The sequence below is a fragment of the Marmota marmota genome, unplaced genomic scaffold (genome assembly GCF_001458135.2).
Source record: "Marmota marmota marmota unplaced genomic scaffold, marMar, whole genome shotgun sequence".
NCBI lineage: Eukaryota > Metazoa > Chordata > Mammalia > Rodentia > Sciuridae > Marmota > Marmota marmota.
The window spans coordinates 761890-785263 of NW_025999977.1; the positions used below are offsets into that span (position 1 = coordinate 761890).

At 49.8% G+C, this 23374-nt stretch overlaps 1 protein-coding gene and 1 long non-coding RNA gene across 5 annotated transcripts in view; both read left to right on the top strand.

Annotated features, from left to right (window-relative positions):
- Positions 1-23374, top strand: part of Sfxn5 (sideroflexin 5) — a 113592-nt gene that overhangs the window by 45791 nt on the left and 44427 nt on the right. For 3 of the 4 annotated variants that reach the window (XM_048804112.1, XM_048804113.1, XM_048804111.1), the window contains exons 7-9: positions 10505-10559; positions 11581-11637; positions 13599-13664. In XM_048804112.1, the coding sequence (XP_048660069.1) occupies positions 10505-10559; positions 11581-11637; positions 13599-13664 (178 nt within the window). Of the gene's footprint in view, positions 1-10504; positions 10560-11573; positions 11638-13598; positions 13665-23374 lie in introns of all 4 variants that reach the window. The other variant, XM_015479514.2, reaches the window with a different exon arrangement.
- Positions 1216-8788, top strand: LOC125617141. The gene is made up of 2 exons (XR_007348012.1): positions 1216-2810; positions 3469-8788. It is a non-coding gene; the product is annotated as an uncharacterized LOC125617141 (long non-coding RNA).

Below are 23374 nucleotides of genomic sequence, written 5' to 3' on the forward strand. Positions count from 1 at the left end.
GCTAATTGTTGTTTGACCAGGTCATGGGCTGCTTGTATCTTTTCTTTAGTCAGGGGCCACTGAGGAACCCATACTGGTCTTTCTGATTTCCAAGTAATTTTTATTGTCTCAGTGGCCCTTTCTGAAAATCCAACCCATGTCTGTCTGTTCCTTGATCTATTTGTATTGGTGCTGCTATACCTTGTTCTTGTTTTTCTAATCTTACATTCCTATTCATTTTTTTTTTTAATTTGCCAGGTGGCTTCTCATTATGGTTTTAATTTTTATTTCCCTGAACACCAAAAAGATTGTGCTTTTTTTTTTTCATTTACTATTAGCCACTTCTTCTGTGAATTACCTGTTCATACCCTTTCCATTCCTCCATGGGCTATACTTTTCTAATTTATTTGTAGTAGATCTTTTTCTATTTTGGATATTAATCCTTTGAATTATGTAAATTGCAAATCTCTTCTCTAGCTGCTTTTCTTTTCTCCCTGGTGTCTTTGTTATAGAAAAGTTTGAAATGTCAGTGTTTTAAAATATCATGGTCTTCCCTTTGATTAATTTCGAGTTTATCCCCCTCATCTCCATCCTTTTGTTAAAATAACTAGATTCGTGGCTGGGGCTGTAGCTCAGTGACAGAGCACCTGCCTAGCATGTGTAAGGCACTGGGTTCAATCCTCAGCACCACATAAAAATAAACAAATAAAATAAAGGCATTCTGTCCATCTACAATTTAAAAAATAATTAAAAAAAAATAACTGGATCCGTGCCAGTTGTGTTTGGGAATCAGCTCTTGGATCTCTTTATCAATTTTTCTATTTTATTTTCTAATTTATTCATATTTGCTTTTGTTTTATGTCTTCTTTGTCTGTGGTTGGTATTCTTAATTTTGGAATGCTTAGTTACTTATTCTCATTTTTTTTCCTTCTAATGAAAGTGTTTAGCATTATGAATTTGCCTCTGTCTATATCTACTACTTGGCTTTATCTAATAGGTGTTCATATATATGGTGATGATCCTGTGTTGTTATTTTCTAAGCAAGTTGAAATTATGATTTTGAGTCAATTAATCAAAAGAATACATTTTTATTTTTTTAATTTTTTTTTAAATTATTTTTTAATATTTATTTTTTTTTAGTTTTCGGCGGACACAACATCTTTGTTTGTATGTGGTGCTGAGGATCGAACCCAGGCCGCACGCATGCCAGGCGAGCGCGCTACCGCTTGAGCCACATCCCCAGCCCCAAGAATACATTTTTAAATTCTAATTGGTGGGTTTCAAAAATATCTATTCTTTGGGGCTAGAATTGTGGCTCAGAGGTAGAGTGCTCACCTAGCAGGGGCAGGACCCGGATTCGATCCTCAGCACCACATAAAAATAAAGGCATTGTGTTGTATCCATCTACACCTAAAAAAAATAAATTAAAAAAAAATCTATTCTTTTAAGTAATGTTATGGCTTATCTTATTTTCAGAGGGTGTGACCTCCATAATTCTGCCATTTGGGGTTTATTGTGGTTTTTCTCTGTCGCAGGTGATTATATTAATTAGAAGTAGGATCATCTTCATATAACAGAAAATCCAAAGTAATAAGTATTAGTTTAAGTAGTTTATTTCTCTCTCATGTCTAAGAACTTTAAAGGTAGGTAGAACCCCATGATATCATCATGAATGCAGTCTTCCATGTTTCTACATCACCCATTTTCAACTCAGGCTTCTATTGTAAAAGTCATCTCGAAGACCAATATAGCTGCTGCAGTTCCAGCTGCAAGATTCACATTGCACGGAGGATAAGGAAAAGAAGTAAAAGGGTGTATCTCCTTACTGAGTCAGTTCTCTTTAAGGAATCTTCTTGGAAGTCCCACACAACAGTTCTGCTTATACTTCATGTGGGATTTAGCTGGTATATAGTTGACCCCTCAAATTTATATTTTATTAGTAAGAAAGAAGGAAATAATGGTTCATAGGTAGGCAAAAAGAGACTGCCATAATAATCCTTATAAATACTCCATCCACATTTAAAAACAAAAGATGTATCATTTGACACAATCACTTCTTTGCCCAACCAAAGAGCTGGGTGTTTAAAAGGACAAAGGTGAATATGATCTCATTTTCCCTCAGAGGCCGAGTGGACTCTTGGTCAATGGCTGCCATCAACCGGGATGAGCCCGCCACGCCTAGAGATGCAGCACTGTTTATTCCCAAGGCATCACTGAGGTTTCCCCCTTCCTCTCCCACTCCCTCCTTAGCCTGCGCAAGACAAGCGCATCACTGTGGCCCCTGGCAGCCCTGCCAGCCCCGGGAGCCTCGGTGCTGATCCACTGCGATGCTACTCGGGAATGTGTGCTGCGCCCGTCCTGGGAGGACCAACCCTCTCTGTGAACAGAGGTGCCCCGTGCAAGGACAGTGCTGACTCCCGAAATCCTATGGAGTCGTCTGATTGAGACAGAGTAGGTCACTGGACCCGGAGTGGCTCCCCGCAGGCCCCTGGCAGCTAGAACCCCAACCCCGAGCTCAGCTACCCGCTTCCCGGCCCCAAGTAGCCACCTAATGGGATTCAGGACAGCGGACCAGAGGCAGGCCCCGCGTGGCCTCAGCCTGTCGCCTTACATCGTGGCACTTGGACTTGCATAAGCAACACGAGGACCCATTGTGCCACTCCTAATCCTGCCCTCTGCCACTCCACCGAAGGCCTGGCACCACCCGTCTCCTCAGCCCCTCTACGGCCCTGCTGTCCCCTGACAGCGCGAACCCCGCAGCAAAGCCTCGTCGGAAGGGCAGCGAAAGTTCCAGTCCACACCTTCGGGAAGCCCCTGGTCGGAGAGAGTGGGTAAGAAACACACGCATGCAGAAGCCACTGAAAATGCTCACCAAAATAGAATCGGTGGTGCCAGCAAACGTGCTAGGAACCGTGCCCCTGAGTGAGGAAGGGAAGGGGTGAGCGCGCCTGGCACGTGCCTCCACCTAGAAGCTTCTGGAAGCCACAGCCAAGCCGCCTTCTGCCCAGGTGAACATCCGGGGCTTGACCCCCGTCGCTGCTCCTGGTTGCCTGAGAGCAACCCCCACCCCCACCAGAGCGCGGGAGAAATGAGCTGGTTTCCTCCCAGGGGCTGCTGCCAGTTTAGTCAGCAGATTTCACAGATCCACTGGCACCGTGTAGTGTCTTATTTTAAGCTTAACATTTAAAGATGGGAACTTTTCCCCCCTTTGGTGTGTGGCAGAAGATCCCAATTTATACATAAGCACGACGGCTAAGTCAGTGCACCCAGGCTGACCCGAGGCCCCTGTGGTCTACGGCACCCCTTTGGGGGGATCCTCCCAGAAGAGACCCCATCAACGTGGCGGCTTCTTTGTAACCGGTGTCTCTGTTCCTGGGATGGCACCAAGAGGTGCGCTGCGCTGTTCTTTCCATGCACGTGGGACTGGGGAGGGCAAGGCCACCTTGGCCCAGGGGTTCAGCCCTTGACCTGCCTTCATCCTCTCCCCAGCTGCTGCCTGTGCTCTGCACCCTGGCCACGGTGGTGCATCAGATGCCAAGGGCCTGAGGCTCTTCCACGGAGCATCTGTGCCTCCCTCTCCAACTGCTGTCTTCCCCTTCACATCTGGAACTCTCAAAAGGCTCAGATCCAGCCCGGAAGCTGAGAAGGGTGGACCAAGAGCACCTCATCAGGGAGTCTGGTGGCCTCGGGAGAAATCCAAATGAGATTCTGTCCTTCCTGGGATATTAAGAGCTTACACTCTGTGCTGAGTCCCTTCCCTCTGACACTACAGATGATCCTGTGAACACAGAAACCCTCAGTGTCCGAAGGTGCTGCTGGGTGTCCTTACGTGTTCGGGAGGTGGGGGCAAGTTGGGGTGGGCCATCAAGGACTCACTTTATGTGAGGACGTGGCCACATCCCAGAGCCATTCTGACATTTCCCAATCCTCCTCATTCCAGATTGCTATTTCACACATTCTAACCACAATCCCAGTTTCCTCCCTGTCTGCCCTCAGCGTGACCGAACACCAGCCATTTTGTCCTAGTTCATACCATGCAAGAGTCGTCGGTCCAGTTAAGCTAGAATCGACCAGTCAGGGATAGACGCTCATCTGACAAATGACACTCATCTGACAGATGATCAGAAGCTGATATTTCTTTCACTATCTGGCCTCCTTTAAATAGCCAAACCCCGAATGCATGGGGCATTACTTTTCAGATCATTAGCCATATAAATCAGAAGATGGAGACAAAGCAGAAGGAAAAAAATTAAAAAGAACCTGGCAATTTGTTGGGTACCGGGGCTCGTGGCCCACACATCAGAGAGAAACGTTGGGGAATTGAGTGAGGTGGGAGAAGGGGGGTCATGTCAAAGCACTGTTCCTCTAGCAGTGTGAACTTCAGGTCTGTGGTGTCAGTGTCCTGTGGTCACACCCCTCTGAAGCTCTTGAGGAAGACAGAAAAGGACTGAGGCATACTCAGGGATCTTACCTCCTCTTGGGTGGGTGGGTGATTTCCTGGATGGATGAGCCAAATGGGGATTGGTGGAGGGGAGAGGGACGGTTATTACTGCCATTTTCACCGGGGGCAAGATCGTTCTGTCCCCGCCGTCTTCCCCTGGTGTGAATTTTACTACCCAGTAGTTTTCACGCACATCCTATTTCCTCTCCAGATTTCCCACACTTTAAAAATCTTTCTATTACTTGAGTCAGTTTCCGGGGGGGTGGCCAAGGGGGTAGGGGGCTGCTCGGTTCTCTCTGAGACCAGCTGTCTTGGTGCACAGAGTGCTGACCAGTGGCCTTGCTGCCCCTCTCCTTGTCTTTAGCTGCTCATGTCCCACTCCTGACCAAACAGATGGCCGCTCTCCCAGACTGAGGCCTCATCTGTCTGCTGTGGTTCAGACGCTCGGAAGGAGGAGACCTGCAAGGAAGCTGTGGTTTTCTTGTAGGTCCCTTTCTACATGGGACCATTAGTCCCCTTCCTTACTTTGTCCTGAAACTAGGGTCTAGCACACGCTGGCCCAGGACAGCCCCAGAGGTGAGCTGACGGCCCCTGGTGGGTGGGGTGATAAGCAGGGACACTTAGGAACCAACAGCACTGGTGAGACAATTCAAGGTATATTCATCATGGTGCAAAATTTGGGACCATGGACAGCAGATTCACTCTGTATGCGGTACCCCTCTGGGTACCCCTCTGTCAGTTAGCAGTTGCTGCCGTGGCACTGTGTAACAAGTACCCAAGCACTGCAGGAATGTCTGTAAGCATTGCAGGGGACCTGCAGTTGTCCAGGGTCAGCTGGCTCTGTCCCGTGGGTCAGCTGGAATCAGCAGGCCTGGCTAGCCTCTGCTCTGTCTGTCCCAGCCTCCCCGGACCAGAAGACCAGTCAGGGACATCTCCTAGTGCAGTGTTGGGTGCACAGGAGGACATCAGAACTGGCACACTGCACCTTCCTCCCACATACCCCTGGCCAAGCAGGTCAGATGGCCAAGCAGAGCCACCAGCATGGAGTACAGTCTTCCCGCTAGGGTGCCGTGGCGAGGGCTAAGATGCAGGGAGTGGGGATGGATCAGCACCAACTTCATTAAACCACCTCCCCAAAGGCAAATGAAGTTAGTGTTCTCCCACCCTGGAGTGTGGGTCCTGTCCTGGGCCATGTGCTTTGGGGAACATCATCCCTGATTGTACCTTGAGGAGCTCCCTATTCTTTGAGGGCTTAGACTAGTGTTCAAAGGTGATGTTCAACTGTGTAATGCAAGTTGTGGGATTCAGAGAAAGAAGGGACCATCAGAAGCTGGAAAAGAACTAGAGGTGGGAGGGGAATGACACTAACAGCTGGCCTGCAGGAGCAGGAGCTGTGCGCCAGACCCTGAGCCACATTCTTCCCATGCTGTCCTTCCTCTCCTGACCACCCAGAGAGGTGCCAGGGGTGCCCCACATTTAACAGATGAAGAAACAGAGGCACAAAGAGAGCTCAAGTCACCTACATGTGGTCAGTATTAGCATTAGCATCAGATGATCAGAAGCTGAATGTTAACTACTAGGGTCCTCAGCTGTGGATGCACCCGAGGGGAAGGGGACAGCAAGAATACAGACAGATGTGCAGAGAAGACAGCCGCCAGGGGACTGGAGCGGCAGAGGGGACTCCAGCCATGGTATGAACTATAAATGGGAGCAAAGATAGGATGTGCGATTTGGCCAAGGTCCTGCAGCAAGATAGGGTGGAGGCTGGGTAGCAATCCTAGCTGCTGGCTCCTGTTTCGCTCTCCTTCCACTTTCCTTGGTACCGGCGCATTCTGGGCTCTCTCCACCGTCTGCGCGGCCACGCCTGCAGCGTTTCCCTCTTGGAAGAGGTGCGATCCACTGGCATTGGAGCCGGGTGGACTGGCTCCCTCTCTCTATCCATCTCTTTCTTCCTTTCCCCTGCCATGTTCTGGAAAGGGCAGCGGGAGGGAATGTGGGCAGGTTGCACCAGAGATATACATCTGAGAGCTGAAGGGAACATTTATTTTTAATGTAGACTTAAAAAGAAAAAAGGAAGTTATAAAATATCTGCTCTTGCTCCTGGGATTGTGCAGATGGTGCTGCGTTTTGCCTAATAGGGAATGGAGCTGGCGTTGAACGCTGCTGGTCCCCCCGCCTGGCTGTAAGGACCCGGAGGGCAGGAACCCTGCTCCCCTGCCTTGGCCTCAAATGGCTCCCAGAGTCCATTTGGCCAACATGGTTTGGCGTTCTCTGCCTTATCTTCTCCAGCTGCCTCCTGCCGATTACCCTCCTTCTCAGACCAGTCACTGGGCTGTCCCTGCTCCTGTCTCTCTCTCTCTCTCTCTCTCTCTCACACACACACACACACACACCCATTCACTCATACCTCATCTCAGTTCTACCTCTTCCTTGATCACATAGCCAGGACACACTGACGACCCAAACTCCCGTGTGGGCATTAGCTTTGTGCACACCCCACATACTTCCAACCAGGCTGCCATTTTCCTGCCTAGATGCTACAAAGGCCATTCTTGTACACTGCCGTGTTTGGTCCCTGTGTTTGTGGTGATCAGGGACCATCTATTTCTCTGCTCCAGCTCTCCCCACTGGGAGCAGCCTGGAACGTGACACAGAGACAGTTCTTTGTAGATGGGCTGGAGAGGTGACTGAATCCCTTCTCCCTTTGTGCTCTGGGGGATAAGCTGGAGAAGGAGCACCCCTAAAACTAGAGAGTCATGGTGGCCAAACCACGGTTCCAGAGAGCCGACTCTCTCTCTGGTTTGCTGTAAAGTCTTGGGCAGATCACTGAATTTCTCCAAGCCTCAGTTTTCCAATTTGCAAAATATGGGAGATAATCTATTTGGGTTGCTCCCCAGAGTTACTATGAGGATTATGGTAAGTGGCATCCAGGGAAATGCTCGACAAAAATTAATCCATTTCTAAGACAGCATGAGGAGATTTAACAGAGCTGCCAGCAAAGCCACCAGGCCCTGTTAGGACAGGAGTGGGGGCTGTTCAACAAGGTAGAATGCTCATTTGTCAACGTGTATGTGTGTGTGTGTGTGTCTGCCTGTGTGTTATATAGCCTATGTACTAATTTGGTTTGGGGCTCTGGGTTGTTCTGGACAAGATTTTTATCACTTTTAAATATGCATGCCACGTGATTAAACAAGATGAAAAAGATACAAGGAAAGTTAGGGAGGGGAAGATAAGAGGAAGCCAGGGATGACTTCTGGGCTCAGAACTTGCAGCGTGAGTTTACCCTTGGCAGATGTGGTCACAGAGACCCTCCCTCAAATTCTTGACCATCAGTACAAAGAAAGATGCAGTAAAATGGCCAAGGTCAGCAAGACGCATGCAAACCAGTTGCTCAGAAGTATAATTTCTGACTTTTAAGAACAGAATTTCTCTCAGGGTAATTCATAAAGGGGTCCTTGTGATGTAACTAGGGGTGTTCTGGATCATTGTTGGGTAAGTGCAGTGTGTTCCATGAGGCTGAATCTTATGACATTTCCCGTGGCCTCAGCACAGGTCAGGGGTACAGTGAGGAACCCCAGGGGAGAAGAGCATGTCGTCCATAACACATCATGTTGTATAGACTACAGATTGAAGGGGAATAAATAATAAACTGCGCTCTAAACGGTGGGCAGTGTGAATTTCCCCAGGCCTTTGGAGGCAGTTAGACATGTACGTGTGTACATCTATATGCACACTCGTCTCCACCCCCGCCAGGCTCCGTTTCCTCTCTGTAGTCTGGCTTCCTACTGAGACCTGGCCAGGAGGAGGCCTAGGTCCCCCCGGAGACTCCTCAGCCTACAAGATCCCATCCCAAACATTAGGGCTATCTCTATTGACATCATACCTACCACTTGGAACATGAGGGTAGAATTTTAAATGGAGGTAGACCCTTTATCCTGCACTTTATAGGTAGAAACTCAAACCCCAAAGGGAACTGTCATCTGTCATCTATTAGAGACCCCAGGGATGGACCTGAGCCTGGAACTTAAGGTCCCCTGACTTTCAGTCCAGGTTCCTAAGTTGCCTCTGAAATGAAGATTCAAATACAGGTCTTATTCTGGGAAAAAATTCTCATAACTCCTCATTGGAGCTATGTAATGGCTTTACATTATATAATTTTATTCAAACTGATATGGGCCAATAAATATAAATGTGTGTGTGTTCACTGTTTTAAAACATTTTAATGTTTAAAACATGATTTACTAATGCTGCTGAGGATGTCTAGAATTTGATTTACTGCATAGTATTGAATGTTTATACTTGTTCCTTACAGAAATTCTTGCCAAAGAGCCATTTTATCTACAGGAATAATAAATAAGTCAATATGTGGATGGTTGTGCATATTTCTCCCATATGCAGCAATACTTGGTAAATGTTATTTTGCACACAAACATTCAAAAGGTAATGTTGAGGATTACACGTGGATCCTGAAGTCCAAGGCATGGCCAATGTCAAAATCAAACAGTTCATCTTGACATAAATCAAAAGAATTAGCCAGTGAGTCTAGGTCTGAGCTACTATCTGGGCTTGGGTATAATGGATCCACACCTATGTAAACCTGGTAAACATGCTTAGCCTTGTATATGTGTTATTCATTCATTCATTCATACATTCCATCATTCATTCACTCAACAACCATTTGTTAGATATCTAAGAGTCAGTAGGTTAAACATAGTATAAGTTTTTGGTTCATGGAGATTCAGAGATAAAAAAAAAATTCCCTCAAATTCCACTTATAAGCCCAGTGTGGTGACACATGTCTGTAACTCCAGTGACTTGGGAGGCTGAGGTAGGGAGATTGCAAGTTGGGCAACTTAGCAAGATCCTATCTCAAAAAAAAAAATATTTTTAAAGAAAAGGCTGGGGATATAGCTCACTGGTAAAACATCTGTGAGTTCAATCCCCAGTACCCCCCCAAAAAAAAATTCTATTTATAAATCACTTGAGGCTTTTGAAATGATTCTTATTTAATCATCACAAAAATTTTATGGGGTGACTAGGGCATGAAGGAGTTCAGTTTACCTGAATGTCTGTGAATATGTTCCTTTTGTTTGCTTGTTTTTATTGGCCTCCATCCCTTCATTAATAATGCACCTCCATTGTTAAAAAGAACACAAAGCTGAACACTGGTGGTGGTGCACCTGTAATCTCAACCACTTGGGAGGCTGAAGCAGGAGAATCGCAAGTTCAAGGTCAGCCTCAGCAACTTAGCGAGAGCCTGTCTCAAAATAAAAGATAAAAAAGGACTGGTCATATAACTCAATGGTAAAGTATTCCTGAGTTCAATCCCCAATACTGCAAATTTTTTTTTTTTTAATTTTTTTAAATATTTATTTTTTAGTTTTCGGCAGACACAACATCTTTGTTTGTATGTGGTCCTGAGGATCGAACCCGGGCCGCACGCATGCCAGGCGAGCGCGCTACCACTTGAGCCACATCCCCAGCCCGACTGCAAAAATTTTTAAAAATAAATTAATGGAGTAATAAAAGGGCTGGGGGGGGGGTAGCTCAGTGGTGGAACCTTTGTCTANTTTTTTTTTTTTTTTTTTTTTTTTTTTTTTTGTGTGTGTGTGTGTATGTGCATGTGTCATACTGAGGATTGAGCCCAGGGGTGCTCTACAGATGAGCTGCATCACCAGTCTTTTTTGGGGGGGGACTGAACTCAGAGACAGTCGACCCCTGAGCCACATCCCCAGCCCTATTTTATATTTTATTTAGAGACAACTCTCTGAGTTGCTTAGCACCTTGCTTTTGTGAGGCTGGCTTTGAACTCATGATCCTCCTGCCTCAACCTCCTGATCTGCTGGGATTACAGGCATGCACCACCATGCCCGGCTCACCAGCCCTTTTTATTTTTAATTTTGAGACAGTCTCACGAAGTTGCCTTGGCTGGCTTTGAACTTGCAATCCTGCTACCTCAGCCTCCCAAGGATTACAGGCATGAGCCCCTGCCCTTGGCTGTATAGTTTTATTGTTTTTTTTTTTTGCAAAAGGTGTGAGGGGTTTCTTTTGCCTTCTTCAGCCTTTCCCCTCTCTTCCTCACAGGTGGTGGGTCTTCTCTTACCCAACCAAACACTGGCATCCACTGTCTTCCTGGCAGGTAAGAGGCTCTGCAAACAGCATGCTCCTGAAGGAAGAGCCCAGACAAGCACTGGTCAGGAATTCCCTTCTCTGGGCTCTCCTATTCTAAGCCCCTGGGGTAGAGTCAGCCAATCCCACTCCCCCAGCCCAGAAACCACTGGAGGAAAACCTGAGACTTTGGCCCAGCTGAGCAGGCCCCCTGTCAGGAGTCAGCAGGACTCTGACCATTATGTGTCACTCTAGCCTTTGAACAGAGGTGAAGAGGGGGCTGGGGGCCTGTACTTGGACCACAATGGTTTGTGGGTGGCTATTCCTTGGCTGCTCGTCCCATGGTCATTGATCTGAGGCCTACAGCTTCATTTTGACATCCATCTCCCCCAAATCTGTAGGGCAAGGTTGCGCCACCCTGAGGAGGTGAAGTGCATCACAGAGCCTGGTTTCTGCCCTTGGAGACAGTGTGTTGCAGTTCCTGGAAAACAGCTGAGGATGTCTGTGTGTGTCTGGGCAGGGGAAAACCTTCCCAGGAAGGAAAAGCTGTCTGACTCCTGAGAGGAAATGTCAGAGGAATCCTTCCCTGAAAAAGACTGCTGGGGACCTCTGACCTGGGTGCTGGAGCTGGTACAGAGCACTGGGCTAGGAGATTTTTGAAAGGTGCAAGCTGTCCAATCATTCCACCTTCTGTCCAGCAAATATTATAATAAGGATAATATGGCAAAGGCAGTAGGGCCCTTTGGGGGAGTGAATGCCAGAATTTTAGGAGAGGGGACCAGTTCTCTGTAACTGGGGTGGACAAGACCGCATCCTGATTTTCCAGAAATGGAGGGGTTTTCTGAGACCCAGGACTTTGATATGAGAACCAGTACAGCTCCAGGCAAACCAGGACAATGTGTTATACTAACCAGGGGGACTGAGGGAAATACCCTGTGAGCCGGAGACAGCATCTTGTGTCTTTCTGGGGAGGTGTGGCCTCCAGAGGTCCAGGCCTGGCTTCCAGGAAGATGACAGTGCCTTCCCTGACTTCTTTCCCTGTTGCCTTTCAGTGGTTGAACCAGAGCCACAATGCTTGTGTCAACTATGCAAACCGCAATGCTACCAAGGTGAGTCACTGCCCTCAGCTCAGTGGTGGGTTCAGCGAGGGTGACCCAATGGTCCTCCTTACAGTGTCACATGCTGCCATCATTGGTATAAAGCATTGTCTTCCTGGAGACACCCTATTTAAGCTGCCAGCTCTGCAAGCAGGGGTGGTGCACTCAGACCTTGCTTATACAGGGCCCGTGGGAGTCTCCAGGCAGGACCTGCGGGGGGGCAAGGGGGACTGTGCATGAAGGAAGGTGGCCTGTGAAAGGGGAGTAGGATGGGGAATGAGCAAGGAATTGATTATTTTTTCCTTTTTAAAATTTTTTATTGATACATCATGATTATACATAATATTGGGATCCATTGTGACATATTTGTACATGCACATGACATAATTTGATCAATTTCATTTCTTTATGCAAGGGATCAATTCTGCTGGCTTCAGAATTCCTCTTGCCCATCTCTCTCTCTTTCTTTTTAAAATATTTTTAGTTGTAGATGGACACAATACTTTATTTATTTATGTGTGGTGCTGGGGCTCGAACCCAGTGCCTCACCTGTGCCAGGCAAGTGCTCTACCCCTGAGCCCCAGCCCCAGCCCACGTTCTTGTGCATCTCTTGCTCAGATACTAGATCCTGATTGGCATCAGCCCCTTGGGGACCAAATTCCCCTATGGCTTCCTCCAAGCTTCCCTGGAAATTTTCTCAGTGACCCTGGTCCCTAGACTGTTGGCCACAAAAATCAAGGGACTGCTCTTGAGGGTGGGGGTTTAAGAACACTGGTACCTCCTCGCCAAAGTCCCCTGCACTCCTTCAACAAGCCATGTGGAGGCCCAATCACCCTCTTAGTGTCCCAGAGGGCTGCCGAGTCTTGCTTTCCTGGCAAGGCCACCACCCTTCTGTCAATTCAACATTTCAATCCAAAGGCAAAGGGAGGAGAGGAAGAATCTAGGTCCTCGGTGGGTGGGGGGAGCACTGTCAGTTTGGATAGGGGAGGGTCTTGGCATTTTTTAACCTTGGAGGAGAGTTGGGTACAGGAGTTAGAAGTTGTCCTGGGCAGTAGGAACCTGGGGTGGGGGGGTCCTGAGACTCAGGAAGCTACCTCCCGCATATCTAAACCTCAAATCCAGTCTCTTACAGGCTTCACCATGCATGTCGCCCTTTGGATGGCTTCTGTTTGCCTTAAACCAAGCATCTTCCACAACAGCAATTGTAGAGCAGGACATGACCAGCCCCTAGCTTTTTCTTAATTTTCTATGTTGGAACTTGGGCTCTGTTTTTTTTTTTTTTTTTTTTTTTTGTACCAGGTATTGAACTCAGGGGCACTCAACCACCAAGCCTGATTCCCAGCCCTATTTTGTATTTTATTTAGAGACGGGGTCTCACTGAGTTGCTTAGTGCCTCGCCTTTGCTGAGTCTGGCTTTGAACTCGTGATCCTTCTGCCTCAGCCTCCCAAGATGCTGGGATTACAGGCATGTGCCACTTCATCTAGCTGGGCTCTGTTTTTTAATGGATGTATTGGGAACTGTCCTGTGTGGACATGAATTCCAGTTTCTCCCTGGTGAGCTGGCTGGACTACAGTGGATGGCCGTGGATGATGGACAGTGCTGTAGGCGCCCCTCTTGACACTTAGCTTTCCTCACCTGGAGACTGTTCACCCCATCATAAATGACTCGTTTTGGCCCTTGCTGTCCTGCACCTCTAGCCAGCAAAGTCTGCCTGGAATCTTTGTAGAAGAAGGCAGGAGTGAAACAGGCCTTTCAGCACCTTCCTGGATATTGCTTCCTTGTATTCCAATATTTGGATCCAAGTTGAGAGAGTCCAGGGTCCCTGTGGCTTCCCCTGGGGGACCTCTTCCTCCTTGCCAGACCTTCCAGGCTGGTGGACTGGCTTGCTTCTTGCTGGCTGGGGCTGTTGGCAAGGGTGGAACATGGAGCTTTGGGCATACAGTGGGTCTGCAATTCTACCTTTGTCTTCCAGCCCTCACCGGCATCCAAGTTCATCCAGGGCTACCTGGGAGCTGTCATCAGCGCTGTCTCCATTGCTGTGAGTAATGCCCTGACCCTGCCCTTTAGTTCTGCTGCTTCTTTGAGTGGGTGGACCTTGTCTGAGGGCCAGGGTAGGCCATGGTGTGGGGTCAGGGTCTGGGAGGGGAGCAGTGAGGGAGGCTCTCTAGGCAGAGAAGTGTCCCATAGTGAGAGTGTACATGCTAGTGCTCCATGGTTTGGAGAGGAGAGGAGAGGGGAGGGGAGAAGAGGGGAGGGGAGGAGAGGAGCAGGGAGGGGAAGGGAGGGGAGGGGAGGGGGGGATCACATGGATGGTGAGGACAGGACGTCTGTCCTTAGAGGAGCCCATACCACACTCTTCCTGGAGCAGGTGGTCTTCACACTGCCTATGCAAGATTGGCCCATCAACCAGCTCCTCTCTGCTTTTTACTTGAGCTCCTGGGGTACTGTCATTCCCTCTCTGTTGCCTTGGTTGTGTGGTCACAGGTCTAACTTATCCTGAATGCCTCAAGACAATGGCATTAGGCTCACTTTGAATTTTTTTTTTGGGGGGGCGGGGAATTGAACTCAGGGCACTCAGCCACTGAGCCACATCCCCATCCCTATTTTGTATTTTATTTAGAGACAGGGTCTCACTGAGTTGCTTAGTGCCTCACTTTTGCTGAGGCTGCCTTTGAACTTGTGATCCTCCTGTCTCAGCCTCCCGAGCCACTGGGATTACAGGCATGTGCCTCCTTGTCCGGCCTCACTTTGAATCTTCACAGGATTTTAAGAATAGAGCAGCTACTTATTATGAAGTTTGTAGATTTGTGTCAATGGATGAGGGGTCCCTGTTCCCAGAGGAGGACAGAGTGGGAGGCAACACGGCAAGGGGCCTGGACCAAGCCAGAGTGGAGGCTCGGGACCTTAGACAAGGCTCCCAGGACCTTGCCCACCCTTGTCCCACCCTTGACACCACCCCTGTGCCACTATCTGGTACTCTCCTAATTCCATTAGGGTGGCCTCCTATAGCTAACTCCAGAGGGTAAAGTGTCCCTTCACAACTTTGTCATTACTTTTATTTCATAATAAATACATGTAACTGGAAAGAAAAAAAAATAATTAGAAAATGCTAATGAAGGCAAATCCACATATAATGGAAGAATTCAAATACAATAATTTTTCAGTAAAACCTCCCTTTCCTTATCTTCCCTGGATCCTTAAATAAACACCATCGGTGTTCACGACTCTGGAATGACCCTTTGTATCCGACACCATACTTTCACTGTGCTTCTGAAGTAGAGATCTGGGGCTGTCCTGAAATGGCCTCATTTGTTTTACTCCCACGTAAACCAACTCATCTCCAAATGGCTGTTAAGTGGGGCATCCCATCTCATGCCCAGGATCTCTCTCCTTCCCTAAGTCTTTATGTCTTACTGCCAGCGAGAAGCCACATGTTGCCTAACATATTTAGATGGCTCTCCAGGAGAAGGCCAACGCTTGCCTGCCACCCGGCATGGGACTTCATCTAGGAGTCAGAGTGGAGGTTCTTGATTCTGGGGCTTGCTGGGCTGAGGTTGTCCCAAGATAGGGAAAGGCCTCGTTCTCCCCTTTGTCACTTCTTGGCTCCTTAGGGTGAAAGGAGCTGATGGCCTGCCTAGCTCAGCACTTGAAAACCCCCTTCTCTTCTAGGAGATGTACAGGTGGGGGGCAGGGAGGAGGTCTCTCAGGAAAGGACATTGAGTTGCCCTGAGGGGAAGGGCTTGAGCCATGGGGATCATTGTCCTGGTGGGACTTCCTCCCCCTGCAGGCCTGGAGCTCAGAAATAGGAATTTACCTTCTTCTGAGAGCTCTGGACTCTCTGTGTCCCTAATCCCCATTGTCCCACCAAAGGACAACCAGTCATTCCAACCCACCCACTTCCCAGGACCCAACCTAGCCCAGATTGGTGGGTGTTTTAAAGACTGGGCTCAGCAGAGGTACGAGGGACTGCGGGCCTCTAGACCCTGAAACTGGGGACTCACCTGGTGGGGTATGAGGGCCTCATACTGCTCTGGGGGACACCCCCTCCCTCTTCTTCTCTGCCTAGCCCTAGAGCCCCCTGGAGAAGGCTTCCCTGTCCAACCTGAACCACTGTCCCCCCAGCCCAACTCCTAGAAACTTCTCCTCACACTCTCAATTACGCCCCAGGTCCCTGTCCTCTCATTGTTCCACAGCCTGAGTCTTGTCCCCCAGCAGGATTACAAGTTAACCAGGGACAGGCACGGTGTCTCCAACCCCCCAAGGGGAACAGAGAGCCCTGCTCCATAAATACCTATTAATTAGGCCTCTGATTGATTGCTGGCCTCGGGAGGTCCCTGTCCTCTCCCATCCGTGAGCTTTGGCGGTGGTGGTGTCCCTCCGCCTGATGTCTTCACACAGTGAGGGGCTAACTTCGGCAGATGGAGCCGAGTTTCTGACTTGGAAAATCTGCAGCCTGCTTGCTTTTCTTTTGTGTGTGTAAATCACAAAACCTCCCAAGAAAGAGGCTTTATTTTATTTTCCTTTCCCTTGTTCTCTGGAACCCCAGGCCCCACGGCCTCATTAACTGATCTCTGCTTCAATTAGTGACAAATCCCCTCCCAGGGTGAGCCTGTTAGGGGGAGATGACCTGCAAACAAGTGTCACGGCCCCAGTGGTTGGCCCCACTCTGGCATTAATTAAAACGAGTCCCCACATGCAGGCGCCTGGATGGGGGCTGACAGGCTGAGAGCAGGTCCCAGGGACGAAGGTGAGCTGAGGTGGAGGCCAGCCTCCTCTATGGACCCTCACCCATTCTCAGAAGAACCCCTAGGCTTGGCCAGCAATCCCCTTGAATCAGGGATCCCCAGTTTTCATGCCCCCCAAATGAAGTCTCATGCTGGTTCCAGGACCACCAGGGTTAGGAGCCTGCAGTGAACCTCCTAAATAGATTTGGCAGTGTCTGGCTTCTTGCTTGAGAATAAAAAAGAAATTCCGTCTTAAGTTATTTTTGAAATCTAACAGTTTGCCGTCTTTTAACAAAGGAAGCCTCTCAGTCCTCGTTGTGTTTTCATTGGGAGTTTGTGCGGAATGATTATGGGATGGCCCTTGCTGTCCTCAAGGGCGAGAGAGGAGATGGGACCCACTCACTGACTCCCTTCAAGGGCCTATTCTGTGCTGGAAATATTACAGAGACTGGGCTGCAGCTGGGGCCTTCAGGATGCCAAGAGGGGACACTTGAGCTCACCCTGACATAGTCAGAATCATGGTGAAGGCCTCGGGGTGCAAGGGGACCAGGGAGGGGCGCCTAATTCAGTCTTGGGGCTCACTCAGGATAGACTGAGAAAGCCAGGGGAAGGCAGGGCTGGGTGTCGCAGAGAGAGGGCAGAGCACACGTAGAAGCAGGCAGGAGAAGGAACACTATCCTAAAACAAGTGGCTGCCACATTCAGAGCCATGTGAGAAGGTGTGGGGTGGTGAGCCATGGAGGGGGCCAGGGCCAGAAGTGCTGTGAGTGCCTGGCACAGGAAGTAGGAGGACCACACCGGGAATCCTGTCCTGCGCTCAGGGACCTGGGCATTGCAGGGACTCAGGCAGAAGTGGGCTGGAGGAGAAGTTGTGAGGAGACCACACAGACCACTCATGGACGCAGGTCCTGGGGGAGGGTGGACGTGGAACAGGGGAGAAAGGCTCAGGGCTGAGGTCCCTCATGACTGGTCAAGGGCTTATCAGTAGAGCCAGATGATGAGAGGTGCTTCGTGGTCACTCCTTGAAACCTTGTCTTTCAGCTAGGTCTTGCTGGCAAAGCCCTTTCCCTGCTGAAGAATTGCTAACCTCCATGCCTGAAGGCTCTGGGCCCTGGGGTGTCCTTTCTGCATAGGACATGGTGGCTATTTCCCTGAATTACCAGACACTGGAGTATAGGGAAGGAGGGGCCTTGGGATCCCCATGAACCCCTATACCTCCCAGTTGCTTACTGGCAACTCCAGGTCCCCTTGATGGTCATGATCCTAATACTGGCAAATGATCATAATAATAGTCACAATAGCTGACACTTAGGAGTGCTAACACTGTGCCAGGCACTGTATCATTGTTCATCCCCACTGTACAGAGGAGGAAATGGAGGCACAAGGAGATGTCAGCAGCAGAGCCTACCCTGGCTTCCTCACACACTCTTCTGCTGACACAGAGACCTCTTTTTCTTCCTGCCATTACTGTGACATAAGAAGGTGAGAAAAGCCAAGCAGTGTTTTAGCTTCCAGATTGGAGGAACTATAACCAGGCTCTGGGTAGCAGGTACCTCCTCAGGTCCCCCTGGGAGCAGTGGGGGCTGGAGGAAATTTTTTGAGACACTCTTTGTGTCTTCTGCCCATCTTCATACTTGATTCCTGGATTTTCTGACCAAAGTTGATTCAGCTGCATGTGTTTGCTCTTAGTCTGGAACATTCCCTGCCTTTCTACAATACAGGATCTAGCTGACTCTGTAGTAGAGGGTGACTCCAGACCCTTCTCTCCTTCTTGGGGTCTGAGGGAGGTGGGAGGGCTACACCTGTGCATCCTAGACCAGGTTATCATCTTGCTTCTTCTGTTATGAGCAGCTTCTTGGTTGAGGGACTATTGCATGGACCCTGTAGCAGAATCTGAAGTGTTCTGGAAGCCTGCAGATGGTGATGCTGGCAGTGGCAAGTCAGACATGAAAAGCAGCCCTGCATCTATTCTGGGGAGGACATGTTGCTGTCCCCTCCTACATGAAAGGGTCTGATGTAATTGGTTTCTCCCTAGGTGGCACACTGGTCCCTGGGGACAGTTCAGTGGTCAGGGTTGGCCATTGTTGCTAGCAAACAAGCCGCTCAGCCACAGATGCACTTACTGGCACTTTAACCTGTGCAGAACTCTGTCCCAGCCACCTCGGTCACTTTGCAGTTGAGCCCACTGCTGAGCCACAAGCTAGTTGGGGGTTGGAGGACAATTGACCTCCATGGAAGGTCATTGGTCCACTTGAGTTTATTCTACAAAGCATGCCCTCTGGTGGCATTTTTTGGTACTTCAGTGGTTGCTTACAGGGCCCCAACCCTTGCCCTGCAGGACCCACTAAATCCACCACCATTAGGATCTATTATTACCCACCACCCAAGGGTGGGCCTAAATTCTGGCCTTATGCCATCCTTCCTGCCAGGCATGCCTTCCCCTCCAGTGTTCTTCAGGGCCTCTTGGCAGAATTGATAGAGTCACAGAGCCAGCTGCAGGCTCCTCCAAGTGCCCTGTAGACAACCTTGCATTCCATGCCTCTGAACCTCTGCAGAGTCCCCCTCTTTTCCCGCCAAGCTGCTCCCTACTCACCCTTCAGGGCTCAATCAGGCTTCCCTTTTCTCTGAAGCCTTTGTGGTCTAGCCTCTCTGGTCCCCCTCTTCCTGTCAGGGTGGGTGAGATGACATTCTGGAGGGGGCTTGTAGACCCAGTGTGCCGGGGCTGGGATCAAGCAGTGCTCAGTGTTTGCCGAGAGGGACAGCAGTGGCTCCCAAGACAAGTCTCTTTTATCAATTTTTCCCCCCTCTGCCTCAGAAATCATTCACTTCATTTGTTCTAGAAGCATTTAGTAAGCTCATATCACCATGCACTGGGAGTTCAGTGAGGAACAGGAGAGACACAGCCCTGTGGCCTGGTACCTAGGTTCTTTTGGGAGAGATGGAACTTTAAAGAGTCCACAGGAAAAATTAATTCTGTGCTCTTCCATTTTAAAAATCAGACACATGTATTATTTTGATTCAGAAAATTTTAAGATGTACAAATAGGTACTTAGAGCTTGTGATAGGTACGAGGAAAGAAAAGGTTTTGGGATCTTTGCAAAACTATCAAGGACACCTTGAGCCAAGGGGAGGCCAGACATTTAGGCTGAAAGTGAGGAGGCACAGAGGGACAGTGGTCAGGGTGGAGGTTGGCTCATGGGAGGAGCAGGGAGATGGCCAGGTGGCTGGAGGCCTTTAAGCAAGGCCATGTCCACTTTCAGAAGACCACCCCAGATGCTGTGGAGAGCCAAAGAGAGGGACAGCAGAGGAAGTGGGGAGCCTGGTAGGGAGGCCGGGGCAGTCATATAGGGACAGGTGACAAGTGCTAAGTGGGAACAGAGAGAAAGAAGAAGTGCATTCAGGATATTTAGGTGACGGCACAGGTGGCTCCCAGCAGTGAGCTAGTTGTGGACCTGAGAGGCTTCTGTCCAGAAAGATCTTGAGGCTTCTGGCAGAGGAGCCGAGCTGGTCATGGGCCAGGAAGACAGGGTATGGGTGAGGCAGAGCTACATACCCTCCACCTGGGGACATGAAGATGGAATGCTGAGGCCCATGGGGACAGGCATCCCTCATCCTGTGCCCATGTGGGCTGGGAAGGAGAATGCAGCCTGGTGGGACGGGGATGCAGCCATGGCCCAGCCCCACCCAGGGTCTCCTCACCAGCCTGGCAGAAATGAGGCTCCTTTTGGCCTAGAAAGATGTCAGTATTGAGGGATACAGCCACCAGGCACATATCTCATGAGACTAAAGGCTGTATATCAAGGGGTCCCATCCCACCTGTGGCTCTTGGTGCCCTTTTCCCATCTCCTGGGAATCTGCTCTTGCTATGCAAATGGCTGGTCTTAGGTGGTTCACAAACATCATCAAAGCACAAACATCAAAGCATCTCTCCTTGGGAAGGACAATTGGAAAGCAAATAGCTCAGGATGAAGAGTGAAGCTTTAGAACTAGCAGGCCCCACGTGGACAGGCGAGACTTAGGAGGCATGTGTATGTGTCTGAGAGCAGGCCAGCACACGAAAGCCCCAGGCAGAGGCTGGGGACGAGTGCAGTGGGGAGGAGGAGACCTGAGCATGTGCGTAGCTGGGAGTTCTGTAGGACTTAGTGTGGTTACCCTGCCCACCCACCAGTGAAGGGACAGGGACAGGGAGGGTGTGAGTACAGAGGTGGCGAGTGGCTAAACGTACCCTCACTCCTCCTCTGGCCCCAAGTCCAGGCCTTCCTGCTCCAGCACCTCGGACAGCAACAGCCTGGGCAGGAACCCAGGGTGGGCTGCAAATCGGGGGGCTGGGAGCCCGTCTGTTCTGGTTCTTCAGGGCCCTTTGGCCTGGAACATTTGGTGGAGCCCATTAAAATTAAAAAGCCAAGTGGCTGGGGGCTCGGAATGCCAGCTCGTTTTCCCTGGCATGGTGGGTCCTGTTTAAGGGAACCAGCTGGCATGAATGGCACACAACTCATCACGAACAGCAGCTAGCGATCAGAAAAATCAGAGCTAATAATCAGGTTCGGGAAAGATAATGAGATATGGAACAATCACTGCTGAGGGTCCCCCAGGGTCTGTTTTAACAGCCTCCAAATAAGCTACAAAATAGAAATTAACCAAACAGGGGCTCCATTTGGGCAGAGGGGAAAACAAACAAGGTACAGATTTGCACAAGGGTTCCTCATGTGGCCAAGCTCAGCCTGGGACCCTTGGGGCATTAGCAATGGCCTGAGGAAGGAAGGAACCTTCTCTAGCCAGTCTCTCCGAGCTTTGATGGCCAGGCCAATGCAGTTGACAGGAAGCCAGAGAAGAGAGAAGACCAGCTTCTGACAGCTCAGGGGAGGGAAGGCCCAAAGACACCTGGAACCGGGGCTTGTGGGAGAAATGGGCTAGGTCACCTTTTTCTGACTGTGGCAGTTCCAGCCAGTGGGAAGAACAACCAGCCAGAGAGGGGACAGCTTCAGGGCACCCCAGAAAAGGCAGAGTGTTTGCCATAAGTACTGACCTCTCTTCCTCCTTGCCCTCCTGCTATATTCCAGCCCTGCCCAGCCCTGTGGGGAAGGGTCTGGAAAATTCCAAGACTCCTTGCTCACTTCCAAATGGCTCCTGCTCCCTGTCTCTTACACTTCCTTATCTCTCCAAGTGAATGTGCTGGGCTTTGGACCCAGGCCTTCTGACTCCTAGCTGCGGAAGCAGGGGTGTTGGAAATGATCTAGATCCCAGTCCCAAGCTGGCCTTGGTCAGGGGTCTCTTACTATGCAAACAGCCAGTTTTAAGTGGCATGGGACATCATAGCTTCACTCCTGGAGAATAATTGAAAAGTAAATAGCGTAGCAGATAAGAGCAAAGCTTTGCAACTAGACCCTGGGTGGCCCATCCTAGCTTCACCAGTCTCATCATAGCTGTCTGTCCTTGGCAAAATTACTTAACCTTTTGGACCCTGCCTCTTATCTGTGAAAAGGGGCAATGCGGCCTCTCCAAAAGCCTGTGGTGGGGCTTTCCTTAAGACACTATGTGTGAACGTGTGTGAGTATGAGTAGCACATGGGCGGTCACCTAGTCACCTTTCTCCTCCATCTCCTCCTCATCACTAATGCCTGTTTGGGTCCTCTGGCTCCTCCATGTTTCTCCTATCTGCACTTTTTCGTAGGGTAGAGAGGCTATTTTGGGGAGACCTGAACTTGGTGAGGCCATGTGTGGCGGGGCAGCAGGGCCAGGGTGGGCTGGCAGTGCTCCAGCCTGGCCCTGCTGTGTCCAAGCACAAGCCTAGGACCCATGGGGCATTAGCAATGGCCTGATGGAGGAAGAAACCTTCTCTAGCTGCGTCTATCCTGGAACATTCGGTGGAACCCAGTAAAATTAAAAAGGTAACCCTCTCAGCCTTACCTCAAGCCAGCAGGGAGGACAAGGAGCATGAGACAGGATAGAGGCTGGGCACCCGATAGCCCAGGCTGGGTGAGCTGGGTGCACTTTGGCTCCACAGGGCCCTAGGCTGCCCTTGGCAGACTGGCATTCCCAGGCCAGGTAGTGCCTGCCCCACTGTGCCCTGACTTCTGCAGGCACTGGTGGCCCTGAGGATTTCCCAAGGCTCTGCATCTTCCCCAGCCACCCAAAATGCTAAAGCCAGAGCCATACTTGAGGGTGCAGAGTGCCCTGCTGAGCCAGCAGGTGTGCAGATCTGAGAGCAAGATGGGCTGGCTCTGGCCTCAGTGTGGGGGAGCAGAGGCCTCCACACACTGTCTTCTGGTCTGGCCACATGCCTCACATCTTTTCTCACTCCATGCCTGTGCTTTTCCCCTCCAGAAAGTTCTGCTCTGCCAGCCTCTCCCCACCTTCCTCTCCAGGAAGCCCCTCTCAATCTTTTCTGTGCTCTCCCTGCTCTCCCTCCATTTGCCTGTTGGTTCATGCGCTTATTCCTTAATCATCAGCTTACAGAACATGAACTGGGTGCCACCAGGTACAACCCTAAACCCTGTGCACACAAAGAGGGAAAAGGTGTGGTTTCTCACTCCCAGGCTAGGGAATCAGACCCAGGAGAGGTAGACATTCCCAAGGAGGGAGGTACTGGTGATGTGGGCAGGGAGACTTGGGCTGCCTGGGAGAGGTGATATCATTATTATACAACTGCATTTATTAAGGCATCTCATGTACCAAGTTCATGCTTGATACTTTAAACCCTTATAACAGCCCTGGGATGTTGTATAAATTTCTATTCCTTTTAACCACAAGGAAATTGAGGCAGAGAAAGTTTAACTTATCTGCCTAAAGTTCTACTGCTAGTGAATGACACTGGTGGTAGAATTCAGAGGTGGGACCAAGAGTACAGGCATGGTCTGAGTTGGTGGCAGTGGGTATTGGGGGACATCTCAGGCATGGGAACCAGTCCTGGCAAAGGTCAAAGACCAGAAGACTCAAGTAGCATCTGATGGACATGCACTGGACACGTAGGGCTGAATGTGGGTGCTGGGGACTGGAGGGGCTGCACTATCTCACACAGGTTGAGGG